This window comes from Sordaria macrospora, chromosome 1 (assembly GCF_033870435.1).
Source record: "Sordaria macrospora chromosome 1, complete sequence".
NCBI classification, from domain to species: Eukaryota; Fungi; Ascomycota; class Sordariomycetes; order Sordariales; family Sordariaceae; genus Sordaria; species Sordaria macrospora.
Genome location: NC_089371.1, coordinates 6,114,145 through 6,130,799, shown reverse-complemented (window position 1 = coordinate 6,130,799; position 16,655 = coordinate 6,114,145). Strand labels below are relative to the sequence as shown.

The window sequence follows — 16,655 nt, the reverse complement described above, 5'->3', positions numbered from 1 at the left end:
TGGCCGATGTGTTTTGAAGTGATTGTGATCCCTATAACAGTTTTCTGGCGGCCTTTCCTCACTAAAGTGAACCATACTGGACTGCCCATATTAGGTTACTTTGTACAAGCACTTCGGTTGTGAAAGTTTGAACAGCATTCTCAAGGGGAACCTTGCATCACTCACACAAGTAAACAAAACTCACATTCAGCAACGAGAAAATGGGTTTCAGACACCTGTCACTCCCATACGTTCCATCTGAATGAGATATGTGAAGCGACAGTCAAAATCATAACAACCAAAAAAAGTAAGAGGTCAAATTAATAGATACAAGAAGATGTCAATCCAAACAGACGTCAGTCATCCAATGATTACTCCCTTCCGTCGTAACTTCCTTTCCCCATTATGTGCCAATCCTTTCATACCATATCTGCATCCTGTTCCCGCCCCGTCATTCACACCTTCATCCTTCTCTCATATTCCTTCCAAATTAGTTGGGCCACGGGATATCCTGAGGATAGACATACGGGCGGCACTTATTCGCCGCGCAGAAGCCGTTGCAGCAGGAGCCGACGAATTGACCGTTTACGACGCAGTCCTCTGTTGTTTCACACACATGTTGTCAGCCGTTGATCAAGCACTCATCACTCCTTCATCACCGAGATTACGAAACCCGAAGTAAAGAAGCTTTGTGAAAAGCCGGGGGAAAACGTACGATAAACCTGCAAGCAATAGCCATGGCACCTAACCGCGTCAATCGGCTGCGGCGGTCCAACAGCGAACTGCTCCTTGGGAAAGGAGTCGCCGCTAAGCTGGTAGTTGTAAGCGACCTGCTGGTGCGTCTTGAAGTCGCACTGGATGACGGTGAAGTCGAGGGCGGTGATGATATTGACGTTTAGGCCGTTGTCTAGATCACAAAGATTTCTGGTCAGTCTCAAGAACTGTGTCTGGAGAATGAAAGTAATTCAGAGGTTGGGGAAATAGGTAGAGGTATGTGACACATACTGGTAGGATGCCAGTTCCCGTCGGCGGGAACGGTCAGGTTGTAGCCGGTAGCAGCGGCTTGGAAGTAGAAGTGGGCGACCTGAATACCGGTTCTGGGCTCGACCTCGGGAGCTGGGTGGGAGAAGGCGAGGCCGAGGAGGGCCGGGAGGAGGAAGACGGACTTCATTTTTGATGAGAGGTGGTTGTCGTGCAGACAATTTGATGTGGTATAATTAATTCAAGTCGTTCTTTGATCTTGATGATATTTGAGGTGAGGATGCTGGATCAAGGTCTTTTCTTCCAGGAAAGTGGGAGACCTTTATACTTTCATCTTCCTCTCGCTGTATGCCCATGTGATGATGTTCTTAAGGTCCTGATGTCCCAGAGATCTCACACCATGGAGCTCAACCGCCGTTACCAACATAAGCACATCGTGACAAACTGGTGATCGATCTGTCAACCAAGAATAGCAACCGCCTCAACCCCTCAAAATCTCACGAAGTGTACCTCGGTGTTTGTCATAGACTCTCGCACTCCTCACCTCAGACTGGCATTAAAATCGATAGTCACTGAACCTTCCAGGTTTCCAGAAACGAGGCGTCTCTCGACATTCTCGTATAAGCAGCCATGGCTTCTCAATCACAACGCGGTGTTGCGAGACCATAACCGGATTATAACATGGTGCCGAGTCTCTTGGAGCCTTTGACCGTCCCGTGATGCTCAAGTTGAAGCCTGGGCTAGGCTGCGCTGAGGAGGCGCACCTGTCAAATACGAGACATCTTTTTCTGGGCGCTCATCACGAGCCGTGGTGATTGGTTTGCTATTCCGCGCGTGGGGTGCTTCTATGTTTTTTTCGCTTCCAGCCGTTACTTCTTTGGGAGTTCCGAACGTGGTGTGGTAGGGACTGGGGTAGAGTCTCATCACACCACTACCGTAACGGTAAACTATTGGAATCCTATTTCAGCTTTCGATTATGCATATCTTGACTGCGGCGTATGTACGATGGGGAAAGAAACTCTGGGGTAGTAAGACGGGGGAACATTTCGATGATGACGGACAATGTTCGACTTTTACTTTTCGGCTTGCAAGCCACTGGCTCACCGAAGTCAGACAAACATTCGATCAGAGTGCATACCTCGGATATCTCGACTTGGCGCAATTGCAACCCGGCCCATTCAGGCACATCCAAGCACCTGACGAGAACCGCTGTAGAATATCGATCGTACGCTTTCTCACTGTTATTCGGAAGAGATCCGGTGTCGCTGGAGGAACGGGGTCCTAGACCGGAGCGTGTGTGGAGGCATCGGCAACGGCTGGCTGCAATGTCTCCAGGCTCTGGCAAGAAAGCGCGACAAGAATTGCCATGTTTAGGACGCTCGGTGGGAAGTAAACATGCTTTGAGATTATGTTACGTCGCCGGCGGATTTCAACACTTTGATTGAAGTGGAGGTGAATAATTAGAAGATAGGGTTGTGTTGAAAAAGGGTTATTGGAGTTCGGCAAGCCACTATGAGCCAAACCCAGGTGCCTGTCTGGATTTCCGGGGTGCAAGCCGGGTCGATCGGGAACGCATAGCTCGCACCTGGCATTGTTCTTCATCTACTTCATCCACTTGCGCTTCTTCAGATGGATGGCAATAGCACATGCCGACAAACGAATTGAACACAATGAATCATTTCACTCATGTGATCTGGTTGATAGAAACATGCCAAAGAGGAGATCATCTCGCGGCATCAGCAAATGGATGAACTAATCCTGGAGGACAATGGTAAGTCACGACTGTTGCAATGTTTGCACTTGCTCAGATAACCCAAGAAATGATCGTCTTGATCAAAGGGCAGGAACCAAAAGGCAGGAACGAGACAAAGGTGGGAAAGCACGCAGGCGAGTTTCGCGGACTAATCTCCAGAGTTTTCGCGTCGTTTCTTCCCAAACAGGAAAGAAACAACTCTTTACATTCATTCTGAGTTGGTTCCTGGACTCAAGACATTCTCTGAACTTGCGACCTTTCTTCTCAATAAACCTCAGTTGCAATCAGGCTACGAATTTGCGAACGATTGACTACTTCCTTTACCAACTCGCTCTCCGCTTGAACCCTCAAAAAAAACCAACCAGATTCCCCACTCTCATAATCGCAGATCCTGTTTTTATTGCTTACAAAATGAGCTATATACCCAGGCCAGCATCTTGTAGTCTCCTCGGCCCGAGTTTCCCTGTATTTTCTAGAAACACATCTCGGGATGAATGGGAAGTTCTAGATTCAGCTTTAACAGAAAGACGCAAAATTGGGCGTTGTCGAGATAGTGAGGTAACAGAAGCAAGAGTTGGCTAAAAGCTGGGGTGAGATGAAAACTGTTTGCGCACGACTCCGCAGGCACCTCTTGAGCCACCCAACTACATTGAAGATAAAATACCATAACACAATTATTAAAAGTAGTGGATAGGTGGACATGTGTTTTTCATTATTCTCTGACTCCCAAGTGGTCTCACTTCGTGTGCAATACGCTCAGAACCTAACCAGAAACTCGAGTGTCCACGGGCACTTTTTAGATCCTTTAAACCCAACCTCGAGACAGTTTGCAAAGGACAGAATTCTTGACGGACTCCATCGAACGTGTATCTGCTGCTTTAACAATTCTTATTATAGCTTTGTGACGGCCTTAGCTTGTCGAAGCGATACGTATTTGATTCTTCATATTCCTTTTGTGTTTACGACCCCTTCGGTACCTTGGCCTGGAGTTTGCAATCCGGATGCCATGTGATGTGGCACTCAGGCATACTGCGGTAGCGCTGGGGTCGAGTAGGTACGTACGGCAGTATGAGTGATGAGATGCAGCACTATCTCATTACCGATCCTATCAGCCTGCATGGAGATAGCAGAGTAACTGCAAGCATAATATCTGATGAAGAAGGAGCGGGGTCCACTCAAGCTGCCCGTGGGCTTCTCCCTCCTTCCAAGTCCTGTCCGCGCTTGTGATCTGACCACCCCGCCTCTCGCACTCTTCATCATCTCATACAAACACAGGACAACACTTGTTTTCGCCGTGTCCTAGATTTCAACTAATCTTGAGAAAAATCGAGGTACTACCGTCGCTCTCATCGCGAGCATAACCACTCCAAGCGTCCGCGCTGATCTATCGCTTTCAGCGTCTAATTGAGCCGCAACCTTGGATCGCGCCGGTAAGTACAACATGAGGTTAATGAAACAGCGTCACCCTACTTCTTTCGAGACCCTTGCAGACCACTGTTTATTCTTTCTTTCCTTCTCTCTCCGATGCTTCCAGGCAAGCGAGAGCCGGCGTCTCCCTCATTGCGCACTCCCGTAGAGGCAACAGCTGACTACCTAGTGTAAAGCTCAGTCATCTCCCCGAACCAACATCTCCTCAATCGACTTGATCACCCGAAAACACGTGTTTTGGGCTCCTTTCTCTTTCTTTGCTTTTGCTCTTCTGGTTCAACCTGCAATCCCAACCCGACCACTTGCCTAGTGGCAAACAACCTTTCAGCAATGAGCGACAGGTGGTGCAGCAATACCCCCAGGGATGTAGCCACATCGTTGATCCAGTTGGCAAGGCTGGCACGGATGATGCTGCATAATCTGGTGCAACTGGATGGAGACAGCCAGCAGAACCTCGAGACTTGGGACACCGCGCTCCGAGACCTTTTGAGCATGGAGGCTCTTGAAGTGCACCTCGACTCCGACATGCCTGAGCCGGACGAGAACAACTGGGGAATTTGGCAGATCTGGAACCTTGGCCGAGGTGTGGCCAAGTACGTTGTTTGCAAGACTCTCCAGAAACCCCATATTCGCGAGAGACTTCATAGGCACGGTTGGGACTACGACAATCAGAGCCCCAAGTACCACTACGATATCGCTCGGGAACTCTGGGGACATCTGGTTCCCGCCTAAGGCCTACCAGACGTCTTCGCCGCAGCCGCGCAGCCGTTCAACGAAGAGTTTTTGTCTGTACCCTGCGCCAAAATCAGGATGTTGCTGTGAGAAAGTTCCCATAGCAACGGGTAGTCGAACGCCAAACTGATCTACAGGATTTGTGACGGGGACAAGAACAGGGTGGCAGTGCAAGGGAGATATGGGAACCGGAGAAGTCGCGATGTTATGAGTTAGTCGCAATGGCCCGATGAAGTCAGTTAGTCATAATTCATCTAGTGAAACTAACTCCTCCTTTCCCCACATTCTATTAAGTGACTGGAAACTGACGTGACACCTCCACGAAACCCCATCGGTCATACTTGACCGCTGTAACCAAGTACCTCCCTTACCTCTTCTCTCTCGCAGGCTCAAAGTACACATCAAGGGGTATCCTTTCCCAGAGGCCGTACGACTTTTGCCGTTCGATCCAGTTCGCAGTAGTTGGCGACCCCCGCAAATCGAACTCGAAGAGAATGCGGGCGAGAATCCATCTCATTTCGGCATACGCGAGGCTATTTGGAGCGCGAACTACGGTTAGCATATGGCCATGGACACTTGATATCATAGAGAGGACAGGATGTTCTTACTTTCTGCCGATACAATTCCTAGGACCGACACTAAATGCCTGCAAAGAGTCGAGAATGTTGCCTTTCTCCCTAGCTGTCTCCTTGTCATCAAGAAAACGAGCGGGATTGAAGGCCCAGGGATCAACCCAGTTCTCCTTGCTGTGGTTCATGGACCATGACTGGACTTCGACGATTGTCTGCGTTTTTAAATCACTTTCAGTCTGTATTCGTCCGCGATGAAGACAGTGGTTTGGATCAAACAGGCGTTACTCACTCCTTCTGGGATATACTCTCCCAAAACCTTGGCTCCTCCGCGGGGTACAACCCTCGGCAAGTTCGATGTCACGGGAGGATACAAACGCAGGGTCTCGTTGAGCACTGCAAGCATGTAGGTGAGCTTGTTGACGGAGTTGATATCAATCTCGTCAACGGACTTGAACGCGGTGCGGACTTCCTGGGTCACTCTCTTGAGGACCTCTGGGTTCTGCGTGAGGAGGTAGGTTACGCCGCTGAGGGTAGTTGCTGTTGTTTCCGAGCCGGCGCTGTTGACACATGTTAGGGATCAGTGGGTTAAGTCAGACAATAGTAGAGTTCGGGACCACTGACAGCACAAGAATCCAGGCGTTTGCGGAAAGTTCATCAAAGCCGAGACCCTAATCGACAATTCAGGGTTAGCTTTATTCTGTTAGTTTGCAAAGGAAGGACCGATGAACTCCATGCTGACGGGTGGCTGTCGGTTGTGCCACCTTGGCACCGCCACGATGCACGTCATCAACACGGAAAGGGAAATCTTCCGAGGAGTAAGGCTGGCGGTCTTGCCGATTCCCCGTGGTTGACACACAAGCGAAAACCGACAAATGACAAAGCGAAAGGACAAAACAAAAACAAGAGCACTTACCAGTTTCTCCTGCCTCTGAATCAAGCCCCCGAACAGATCGTTCCTATCCGCATCCATCTTCAACCTCTCCTTCAGCATCAGATCAACGCTCTCCATACTCTTCCTGAATATCTCCGCGCCCGACATCTTCCAGATAACCTGAACAAGCCAGTGCAGTCCGATGTAGCTCAACGCCCCCATCGGCGCCACGCTCTTCAAGCTGCCCAAGATGAACTCCAGCCACGGATGCTTGCCATTTCCCTCCAGCGCACCAAACGGCATACCAAAGATCAAGTCACCCGTGATGTCAAAAGTCGTGCAGTTATACCAGTTCGTCGCATTCAGGGGCACCCTCCCTTCCTCGCCCTGCTCATGAAGCTTGTGAATCAACAAATCGATATACTTGCCAATCAACGGCCCTTGACCGCGCATGGACGCGTCCGAGAAGCTGTTGGCCAAACCCCGGCGGAGCTTGGCGTGTAACTCGCGGTCGGCACTGATGATGTGGTGGGCCTGCTCGTCGACGGGGTGGGCAAAGGTCAAGCTCTTCATCATCTCCTCGGTGCCGTTGCGGCTGCCGGCGATGTGGCCGTAGACATCCTTCCAGGCGCGGTGGTCGGTGAAGGACAGATGGTTGGGCGAGATGCGCACGACGGGCCCGTACTTGTCGTGCAGGGTCTGCGTGTGGAAGGCTTGGATTCCGAGGGTATGGCGGATGCCAAAGGGGATGTAGGAGGCGCGTTGGATGAGGGGACCGGGGTAGGAGGCTAGTGGGTGGAAGAAGACGTTGTAGATGGCGCTGCCGACAATATAGATGATGATCTGGATGGAGGTTTGGAGGTTAGTGGAGGCTCTTATTCATGAATAGGTAAGAAGGGCTGATGAACGGTGAGGAGGTTCATGTTGACTGGGCTGACTGATGAAGTAAAAGAGGTGATGGACTTACAGAAACTCCAACGGCACCGAGAAGCAGGTGCGGGCCTGACAACCCAGTGGCACCGGTGAGCTTGTCTATGACGGGCATTGTGTCCGGTTGTTGTCCTTGGCCTTGTTTTACGATTTGGACAAAGCTTTTCAGAGGATGAAAGAGGAAGAAGTAAGTGCAACCTTGCCTGTTGAGTTTTACTCAATACTCAAAGCCACTTAGAAAACTGAAATTGACCAGAGCACTTGACGATGGTGAGCCAACTTGCCCCGTCTTTATACGCAACGACTTGTGCGTCCGTCACTCACTCCGAACGTCAGTCTTTTGCCTCCCATCTCATACTCTGTCGTATTCAACCTAAACATGTAGACATGATACTCCATGTAGCACCTAGTCCTCCTCCTCCCTAGGGGTACCCATCCATCCCGAAGTTGATACTCCATGCAGGTAGCAGTCCTCGTTATCACCAGTTACACAACGTGAATTATGATTCTCCATGTGGTAAGTAATCCTCCTAGCATGTAGTATACCCATGAATATCCATCAGTTCCCCTCTTGAGATTTCCCCCCTTGATACCCCATCCAGTAACCATCCTCAACTTCATTATCCACCACGACTATCCACATATATCCCACACAGTTCACCACCAGGGCTTCATGATTATACTACAGTATCACCCTTGACGTCCTCTTGTTCACGAGGTTCTTTTTTTTTTCTTCCTCACCCACTTCTGCCCTGTTTCTATCTTGACGGCGGCCGACCGGTAGAATGTCCTGCATATCCCCATACTGTGTAGTAGCTGGTGCTACTCCACGCGGAGCGTCCCTAGCGTGGTGAACTGTATGTATGTCTCGGCAGAGGAGAAGCCCAGGGCAGTGACCATGGAAGACGACGCTGGTGGAGTGGGTATGGGTAGGGAAGGCAGTGAACGACTTGCAGAGCGGCAAATAATTTTCCTGATACATACCCTACCTGATAGGGGTATATTTTGAAAAGTCAACGGAGATTCCAAACTGTGTTCCACGCCGGTCTGACTCTCTCGGTGATACCTACACTAGGTAAGTACAGAAGTGTTGGAACATGAAGGATGAACCACCCACTACCCACTACCTATGCACTTCAACGGCTACTCTACCTATCTCTAGGTAGAGGTATCTAGCAGGTACCAATGCCCATTGCCCGTACGTCAAAGCCTTCCATCCTAACATGTGAAAAGATAAAGCGGTTTCATTCACTATTTGCAGTTACCTCTTTGTAAGCCTCCGTATCTGGTGGCATCGATGGCTTGCCAATGCGTTTTGCCAATGCAGTCCGTCAGTCGCTGACGACTTGACTCTTGCTCCAGCCCGCACGGGTCATGTTCCATGTTTGCCAAGGAGACAATACATGAGGAATATCGGATTGGATTGGTGATATTGTGTGAACCGTTCATGCGGCCTGGGTTGTGTTCTCTGAGGGATCCTTCATTGAGTCGTCCATGCGCGTTTACCCGCTTCGATGAAGATTCTGTCACCTTTCTTTTTTTCTTGGGGGGCAGATATGGCACACTCTGGGGCTGCACCGGCAGATGGGTGGATGCAGGATGATCTCTTGCTTTCGAGAATTGTCTCATTCAGAACTCGCTTGGCCGAACAGTCATACTCAAACGAGATCTCTTGCCCTCGTACTTGTACAGTGTACGGAGAAGAGTCATGGGATGGAAGGTGCCGCCGGGGATCTTCCATCAGCCCACGTACCTCTAACGTAAATACATTAACCGGTCTCAAGAAATTGTAGGGTCTTCTTCCGAGCTCGTTCATCTGATCCACCGTCCGGACTTCGGTGTAAACAAAGCACGTCACCTTCCTCAATTACTCTACGTTTCCTCTGCGTTTTTTGTGCTACGTACCACCCAGCCATGTTCTATTTTGACTCGGACCTTTTTCCTGCTTCTGCCGGCCTGTTGCGACTTTGCCAATTGCCTGACCTGACTGATAGTGGAATCCCGCGTTATAGTCCATTCAGAGTTGCCTTGCCCAGGCTTGCCCAGCCCGTTCAATATATAAATGAATGAATGAATTTTGCGACTACGTTCTACTAATACTCGATAATAAGTCGTGCCTGCGGCGGTGGCTAGGCATAGGTATATAGGTGCGGGGAAAAAGTTTTATAGGTTAGCTAGGCCGGAACCTAGTATGGCCGTGCGCTGGAAAACCCTAACTTCTTTCGTGTCTTTCTGAAATTACTCGGGCAATCTTTATTCTAGGCTTCTTATATCCAGTATTGCGCCAACTTCCGCATATAATAATAACTTATTGTCCGGGTTCGCGGTTTCCTCTTTTACTATTCTCATTTTTCAATATCTTCCTCTTTTCAAAATTTAAATATATATATAGCTTTCGTTTTTAAAAACTTGTACCTTTACTATATACATATAACGTAATTGGTGCCGAAAGATGCCAGTATATTCTATATTGCTTGTAGGTTGTAGTACGTAATTAATAAGTAAGCGAAAACTTGGCTTTTTTTGCGGGGCGCTCCGTAAATATAGTAGCAAAAGGGTTTTAGAAGGGAATTCAATTAATTATGGTAAAAGTGAAAATTCCCATACTTTATTCGCCTTTTAATCTACTTAGTTAAATGTTTATAAAGTGGACTGAAGTAGGAGTTGTATTTATACTACGGTTAGTCTATTAAATATATAAATTTATTAGTAGCTTGATATAAATATGAATTTGCCTTTCGAGAGAGTATTTACTTCCCTTTCCGTTTTAATTGTTTATTAGCTCCCGGAGCGAGCTAATTCTCAGATATTAGGAAGCGGAGAATACACATTTCGTTAGGTAAATGGTTATTTTATGAAAGTAATTATAATTTCGCGAATACGTTTAATTTAAATTATTCTTTTAATAGAAGATACTTTAATCTTTATATAAGAAAGTGAAGGTGTCACAGGTTGACATTGGCTATATAGTGTGCATTCCGAGTTTTGTCTTGCAAGCAGAACATCGTCCTATCTTTTGTAGATTTGGCCGTCTGGGCATATGCACCCTAGCCTGTTATAAAAGGGTAGGGAATATATATACAATTTAATTATACATTTTGCTATTTCTTTACCTATAATTTTGAAAAGCGTAATATTAGCGAATTAAAAAGAAACCTACTTTGGAAATGTACGCTATATTAGTATAATTTGTTTAGGCGCTTTCGGCGTTGCTATTTTCAATTCGTATAATATAGAAACAGTATTAGTAAATATTGAATTACTTTTTATTTTAGATTTAAAATTTCCAACAAAGAGTATTCTAAAACTGTATATTAATGCAAGTAAAAAGTAAGTAGCAAATAACTAATTAGTAGTTTTTAAAGAGAAGTCTTTTGAAATTTAAATGAGTTTAGCTGTTAGACCTATTATTATTATCACTTTAAATATATATTTTTAAGTTTTAAGAGTGAAAAATAGGTTAGCGTTGAAATATACTCTTAATCAATATATTTATTTAATGAGCGAATTAAACGGGAGTGAATATTAATAGTAATATAGGCGGTGTTGCATTAATTCTTTTTATATTTTTTTTCGTAGGGTGAAAAATAGAGCGCTTCTATTTTCATATACATGATTTTGAAACTGAAGCTTATAATATAGATATATTGATCGGCGGTTTCTTATATAATAACATATGGTATTTGTATAGTATTTTCACTTACTATAAAATATACAATATTATTTGCGTAAGTAAAAGTTAAACTTCACTACTTTTTTAGAAGGAAGGAAATAAAAAGAAACAAAAAGATGAGGGACTATAAGGAATTTCATAGTCAATTAATATTCGTATGGAAGTATTAGTTTGCTTACTTAAATATAAATTATCTATTTATATAAAAATCCGTAATAAAGATTGTAAATTGAAGAGGCTACTGTTAGTTATTAAGAACTTTGCTAAATTTATTTACCCAGGTAGATAAGAATGTAAAATTAATATTAGAAGTTGTAACAATGTTATACAGTCCACACCGGTTAGCTCCTTTAGCGTTATAAACGAAAGTTACTACTGAATCGATAGTTAAGTGGATTAATATTATACTTACTATACTTTTGGGGATGATGTTAATATTAAAAGTAATAATAATTATCCGCCATACGAAAAAGCGTTTGATACCTTTATTTACTATTGATAAAAATATAATAGATATTGAATTCTTATAATTATATAAAATCTTACATAGATTTGATAGTATAATTATACAAGTTTTCTTCAAAATTACTGGACATTTACTTAAGGAAAGTATAATTAGTATAATTGCGTATATATTGGAAAGGATCGTATCTTACGCCTCTTCAAAAGTATTCAATATAATATTATTTAACGTTAAAGTATTGGAATTATAATATGCGAATGTCTCTTTAATTTCTTTATCAGTTAATATTTTAAGAGCCTGTTATATAGTATTTTAAAGGAAAGCCGGGTTTTAATATTAATACAATGGAAGAGGAGTATTACTTGAGGAGCGGAAAGCTATATTAATTAAATATATAATAATATTTTCAAAGCTTATTACTTTTCAATTAGGAATAGTAAGAAGGGTAAAAATATTATTTAGGAAGTCCTCTCTTCAATAAAGAATATTACCGAATTTCTTTAGTATTTTAGCGTTATTAATTTTCTTCTGGTAAGAATCAGTGCGGGTTTCTTTATAAGTTTTATAATACATTACCAGGTTATTACTTTTCATTACAGTCAAGGTTTTGCTCTATTATAATCTACTTTCAAATTTCCTTCCGAATATAATTAAGTATTTTTTAATGATATTTTCGAAAATTTTTGTAAAGGATTACGTAAGATCTTCTAGCTCTTTATATATTTATAAAGTAGGAATGAACTTTGGGAAATATTTTGTTAGAGTACAAATATTTCTTTTATATAAATAAGGGGGAAGATATATTCTTTACGGTATAGGGTATTCTTATTAATTTGAACAGTCATAATGAATTCATAATAGTTTAAAGTTTATGTACTTACTTTTATATAGGATTGTCATAGGTTGACATTAGCTATATGGTGTGCATTCCAAGTTCTGCCTTACAAGCAGAACATCGTCATATCTTTTGTAAGTTTGGCTGTCTGAGTATATGCATCCTAGCCTGTCATAGGATTTACTAATATTAAAGACGAAGTTGATAATAAAATAATTATTCGCGTATTGATAGGTGGGTACGTCCAGCGTATTAAGGAAGTTAAAGCCTTAGGTTACCATAAATTTCTTGAATTCGTTGCTTCAGTTTCAATTACGGAATTAGGAGTTCCAAGAAAAATAATATATACTAGAATTATTGACTACTAATATATATTAGACTAGAAAAATTGGTAAATGTTCTTTTACTACTTTGATTCATTTGTTTTGGGGATATCAATAGGTTTATATAGTATTAGTACTATTAACCGTAATGATAGCAATATATATTTAGGAGGTAATGAAGACAAAGAAATTATATATTTCAATAATATATATAGCCATTCCAATTATTCAATTATTATAGCTAATTATGTAGTAACTAGGGTATTTGTGAATCCACTTTTTAAATAACAAAAAGTTCCTATATATAAATTATAAGAACCCAATTAATAATTATTTATCTCAAAATACTGTTAGAATTTACTAGGCATTCTTAAACATAAATAAGTATAATTCTAAGTTCTTTTATTACAAGAATAGAAGAGAGTTAGTACTTAATTATTTACCGGCTTACTTATCTTTGCAACAAAGGAGGGACAGTTAAAGTAATTATTAAATAGTTTAGAGGCAGCTATATGTAATTAGGAAGCGGCCTTTTAGGAAGTTGCCCTAAATATTCATAAATATAATTAACAACTTTATAGTATTGCGGCCGGCTAATAAAATTCTACTATAAGCGGAGGGTTAGTTGAAAGTAAAAGAGGCTCCCGTTTCTTTAGTTTGGATGTAGCGTTTAACAATTTTTCTTTATATTTCGATTTTTGCTTTAGCGGTTTTTGAATTAAGAGAAGGGCTCCAAATAAAAGAAAGAGGGCGGATAAATAATGACAATGAGATTTGGAGGTATAAGGCCGGAATTAATTAAGGGGGGAAAGGGTGTCCTTTAGCGTTATATTTCCGTTTTCGTCAATAAATATATTCTTTTAAACTAATACGTTTGCTCTATCGATTTTTTCAATTCCTACGTGGTGGTTTTATAAGCGGCCGTCCTAATTTAACGGGCGCCGGTCCGTTATTTAATAGTAAGTTTTTGAATATATCCATTTTTAATTTTACCAAAAAACAGTGCAATTAATATATTCTAGCTTTTCGAACCTGTAACAGCCGACGCGATATGGAACTACGTGCGATTCGAAACAACTATATAAGACCACTTGAGTATCGAATTTTCCAGCTTCGATTATTTGTATCCTTTTGTAAGGACATGGTCTGGTTAGTGTAGTGGTCTGCCACCGTCGTGATAGAACCGAAAGTAATTCAAGTATTAGAAAATTAACTTATAGGTATCTTTATGAAAAGCTTTTCGGGCACTACAATATTTATGAATTGTAGTGTAAATATATTTATTAGTATTATAAGAGCTATGATACCTTTTGTATATATAAATATAAAGGTTGTATTTTAGAAAGCGGGCCGGCTTTAATCTGAAAATGCGGAAGGATTTAAATTTTTTAAGGGAAATTATAATATAATCCCCAGCTGTTTTACCCTTAATAATTTTTTATATTTGCTTTGTAGCGGCTTATATTTCTAAGTAATAAATGGCACAATATTCTGAGTACTATTATTAACGAAAAACTTAATTTATATTCTAAGTAAATAATATCAAAGTATATTAATTCTTGGGTTATTTCAATCTTGTAGAATTACTTTATTGAATTTAATGAGGAATTAGTAATACTCGAGCTTAATAAATTTTGATATAAAATTTTAATTATGTTAAATAAATTCTTGGAATTTATTGCTAGGGGAATTCAGTTTCTTCTATAGCGTAGAAAAATGAAGTTGTTTAAATATTATTAACTAAAACTTCATATTTTAAGTGAGTTCAAAAAAAGTTTTACAATTTTTCTTATAAATAGCGGAGTATTTAAATTTAGCAGTAACGGAAGAGGAACGGCTTATTTTCTTAGCCTTTGTAACTTTTTGTTTTTAATTTAATTTCTTATTAAATTGCTTTTAAGCGCCTTCTGTGACGATATGGATCCCGCAACTCTCACACATTATGAGATTAGATAAGGAAGGCGGTAGAGACTGGCAGAATCTGGGCTCCTCCCATGTGAGGATGCACTCTAGAGTCCAGCTCTCAATCTCTCCCTCTTTTCTTCTTTAGCTTTAGTTATTTATTCATTTGTACCCAACTACGCGATACGGAACTACGTGAGCTGGTGCATTATAACACTTTCAATATACGTTCACGTTCTTTTTAATTAACTGGGGTAAAATTAGGGTATGAATTAAATAAAGTTGTTTTTAGAGTAATTAAAGTAATAAGCGAGTTAAAACTCTTTTTGTCACAGGTTGGCATTGGCCAATGCCAACCTATGACACTTTCTTAATATTAAATAGTAGTATACTAATATTAAACCTAATATTAATTATATTAAATAATTACTACTATTATTTAATAAGAAAAGTTGGGAAGAATTATTCTACCTACTTTTATATAGAAGAAAAGATTTGAGGAGAAAGTAAAATTATTTTCGGAATAGGGCGGCCGCCCGTTTTTAAACAGGAATATTAAGGGCGCAGAGGCGCGTGCGCGGTTCAATGGAACCACGCTGCAGTACCACACATGGCCCAGTACAGATGAGAAGTCATCTCCGCACTACCTCTCGAAGGCTATGAGTTCACTCCTGGTGCAAATCAGAACGGGCAAAATAGGCGTACGGGCGTGCCTCTTCGAGAGAAGAGTGCCGGAGGTGACAACACCGTACTGCCGGTGCGGGTTAGCAAAGGAGACATTCGAACATATTGTCTTGGAATGTAGAGAAACGGAAGACACATGGTTATGGGGAGACCCAACGTGGCCGACAAACATTGAACAACTCCACGACGAACTCGAGACAGTGGCGGGGGCGGAACGAATCCTTCGCTGGGCTTTGCAACTGGGACGACTGCAGGAGTACAAGCTGGCAGTGAAGATCGAACAAGCAAAGGAAGCAGAAGAGCTACTAGGGAATTCAGATTGATCTTTGATTCTGGAGAGCGGGAGTACGATCGGGGGACCACGCAGCGGAATCAAAGATCGGGCCTCGGGAATGACGGCGAGGTCATACCGAGACGAAGATAAACATCGAAGGCACGGCGTCGACACGGCGTCGTTGCAACAGAGAAGCGGAGGGTTTTCATCCGGCTACGGTACGGTTTTTCCCACCGACTAAGAACGGAAGCAGCACCGCATACCCACTGAGTAGACTGTAAATAGTTTAGCGTTATAAGACAATATATATAATATTAAGGGCGCTATAAATAACGTTGATAGCTTCGATAAAATTTTCAGCAACTTAGAGTCGCGTTTGAAGCTTTTAAATAAGTTCTTTGTTAATTTTACATAAAATAATAATAATATGATCCTTGAAGGGTACTATTGCAGCTAATTGTAAGGGAAATGTTATAGGTTGGCCAACTTATGACAGGAAAGCAGGCTCCGGGCCCTCTTTAAAATAGGAAAAAAGTCGTAATGATTGCTTTAGTACTTTAGTAATTGTTTAAGATACTTAGTTCTACTTGGTTTACTCTCGAAAGACGTCCTTTGATTGGCCGGAGCCAGTTCGGAAAAATATTTTTCGGGAGAAAGTGTCCGTTCCATATAGTATCCAGATGTAGAACTCTGCCTTTCGCTGAAACCAAGACTCCATTCCATGTCACTTCCACTTTTACCGTAGCCTACCTACCGTTACCTACAGTACTTCTACTGTCCTATGTTAGGGTCATATGTTGTAGCGGTAGTGGTCGTAGAAACACACCTTACTCCTCTCTTGTGCTTCCGTCGATCAACAACCAAGTTCAGGTTAGATTACGCCACGCCCGCACCCCCCTTGACGGCAGCCCGTGATACCCTTAAATGCAGTAAGCACTGGGGTGTAGGCATGCAAGTGTGTTCTACCCGCGCAAGTCCTTCCAGAAAGGGGAGGATGGCTGGCTGTTATAGACTCCATCAACATTTCAACGTTTGGCAACCACCTGTGGGGAAAAAAAAAGAAGAGGCTGTGTGTGTAGCTGCCGTCAATGTCACCCTAGGTGTTTATCTGCCTGGCTCCTGGACACAACCATCTGTCTCATGTATCAATGTACCTTTAAGCAAATCTATCCCATATCCATGCCCATACCCGATTGCCCACCTATCCTGTATCCGATACCCATATACCCAATTATATCTATACCTCCACCACGGC

At 42.6% G+C, this 16,655-nt stretch overlaps 3 protein-coding genes across 3 annotated transcripts; 1 reads left to right on the top strand and 2 right to left on the bottom strand.

Moving 5' to 3' along the window:
- Nucleotides 1–202: 202 nt before the first annotated feature.
- On the bottom strand, nucleotides 203–1,242 carry SMAC4_01397 (uncharacterized protein). Its single transcript, XM_003352515.2, has 3 exons — nucleotides 985–1,242; nucleotides 695–886; nucleotides 203–579 (listed from the first exon to the last, which is right to left on the bottom strand). The coding sequence occupies exons 1-3, from the start codon at nucleotides 1,148–1,150 to the stop codon at nucleotides 470–472; spliced, it is 468 nt and encodes a 155-aa protein (XP_003352563.1). The 5' UTR covers nucleotides 1,151–1,242; the 3' UTR covers nucleotides 203–469.
- Nucleotides 1,243–3,975: 2,733 nt separating this feature from the next.
- On the top strand, nucleotides 3,976–4,873 carry SMAC4_01398 (uncharacterized protein; the record flags this gene model as incomplete). Its single annotated transcript, XM_003352516.2, has 2 exons — nucleotides 3,976–4,143; nucleotides 4,318–4,873. Exon 2 carries the CDS (start codon nucleotides 4,472–4,474, stop codon nucleotides 4,871–4,873), a length of 402 nt encoding a protein of 133 aa, XP_003352564.1. The 5' UTR covers nucleotides 3,976–4,143; nucleotides 4,318–4,471.
- Nucleotides 4,874–5,097: 224 nt separating this feature from the next.
- On the bottom strand, nucleotides 5,098–7,498 carry SMAC4_01399 (uncharacterized protein). The gene is made up of 6 exons (XM_066089585.1): nucleotides 7,284–7,498; nucleotides 6,359–7,159; nucleotides 6,067–6,113; nucleotides 5,735–6,002; nucleotides 5,482–5,657; nucleotides 5,098–5,406 (listed from the first exon to the last, which is right to left on the bottom strand). The coding sequence occupies exons 1-6, from the start codon at nucleotides 7,359–7,361 to the stop codon at nucleotides 5,241–5,243; spliced, it is 1,536 nt and encodes a 511-aa protein (XP_065945786.1). The 5' UTR covers nucleotides 7,362–7,498; the 3' UTR covers nucleotides 5,098–5,240.
- Between the last annotated feature and the right edge of the window lie 9,157 nt (nucleotides 7,499–16,655).

Coding starts and splice junctions, on each gene's coding strand:
- SMAC4_01399 (XM_066089585.1), bottom strand. CDS start 7,361: ATGCCCGTCATAGACAAGCTCACCGGTGCCACTGGGTTGTCAGGCCCG. Junction 7,160..7,283: donor TCGGTGCCGTTGGAGTTTCT/GTAAGTCCATCA, acceptor ACCTCCATCCAG/ATCATCATCTATATTGTCGG. Junction 5,658..5,734: donor GAGAGTATATCCCAGAAGGA/GTGAGTAACGCC, acceptor TTAAAAACGCAG/ACAATCGTCGAAGTCCAGTC.
- SMAC4_01397 (XM_003352515.2), bottom strand. CDS start 1,150: ATGAAGTCCGTCTTCCTCCTCCCGGCCCTCCTCGGCCTCGCCTTCTCC. Junction 887..984: donor CGGGAACTGGCATCCTACCA/GTATGTGTCACA, acceptor TTTGTGATCTAG/ACAACGGCCTAAACGTCAAT. Junction 580..694: donor CTATTGCTTGCAGGTTTATC/GTACGTTTTCCC, acceptor GTGAAACAACAG/AGGACTGCGTCGTAAACGGT.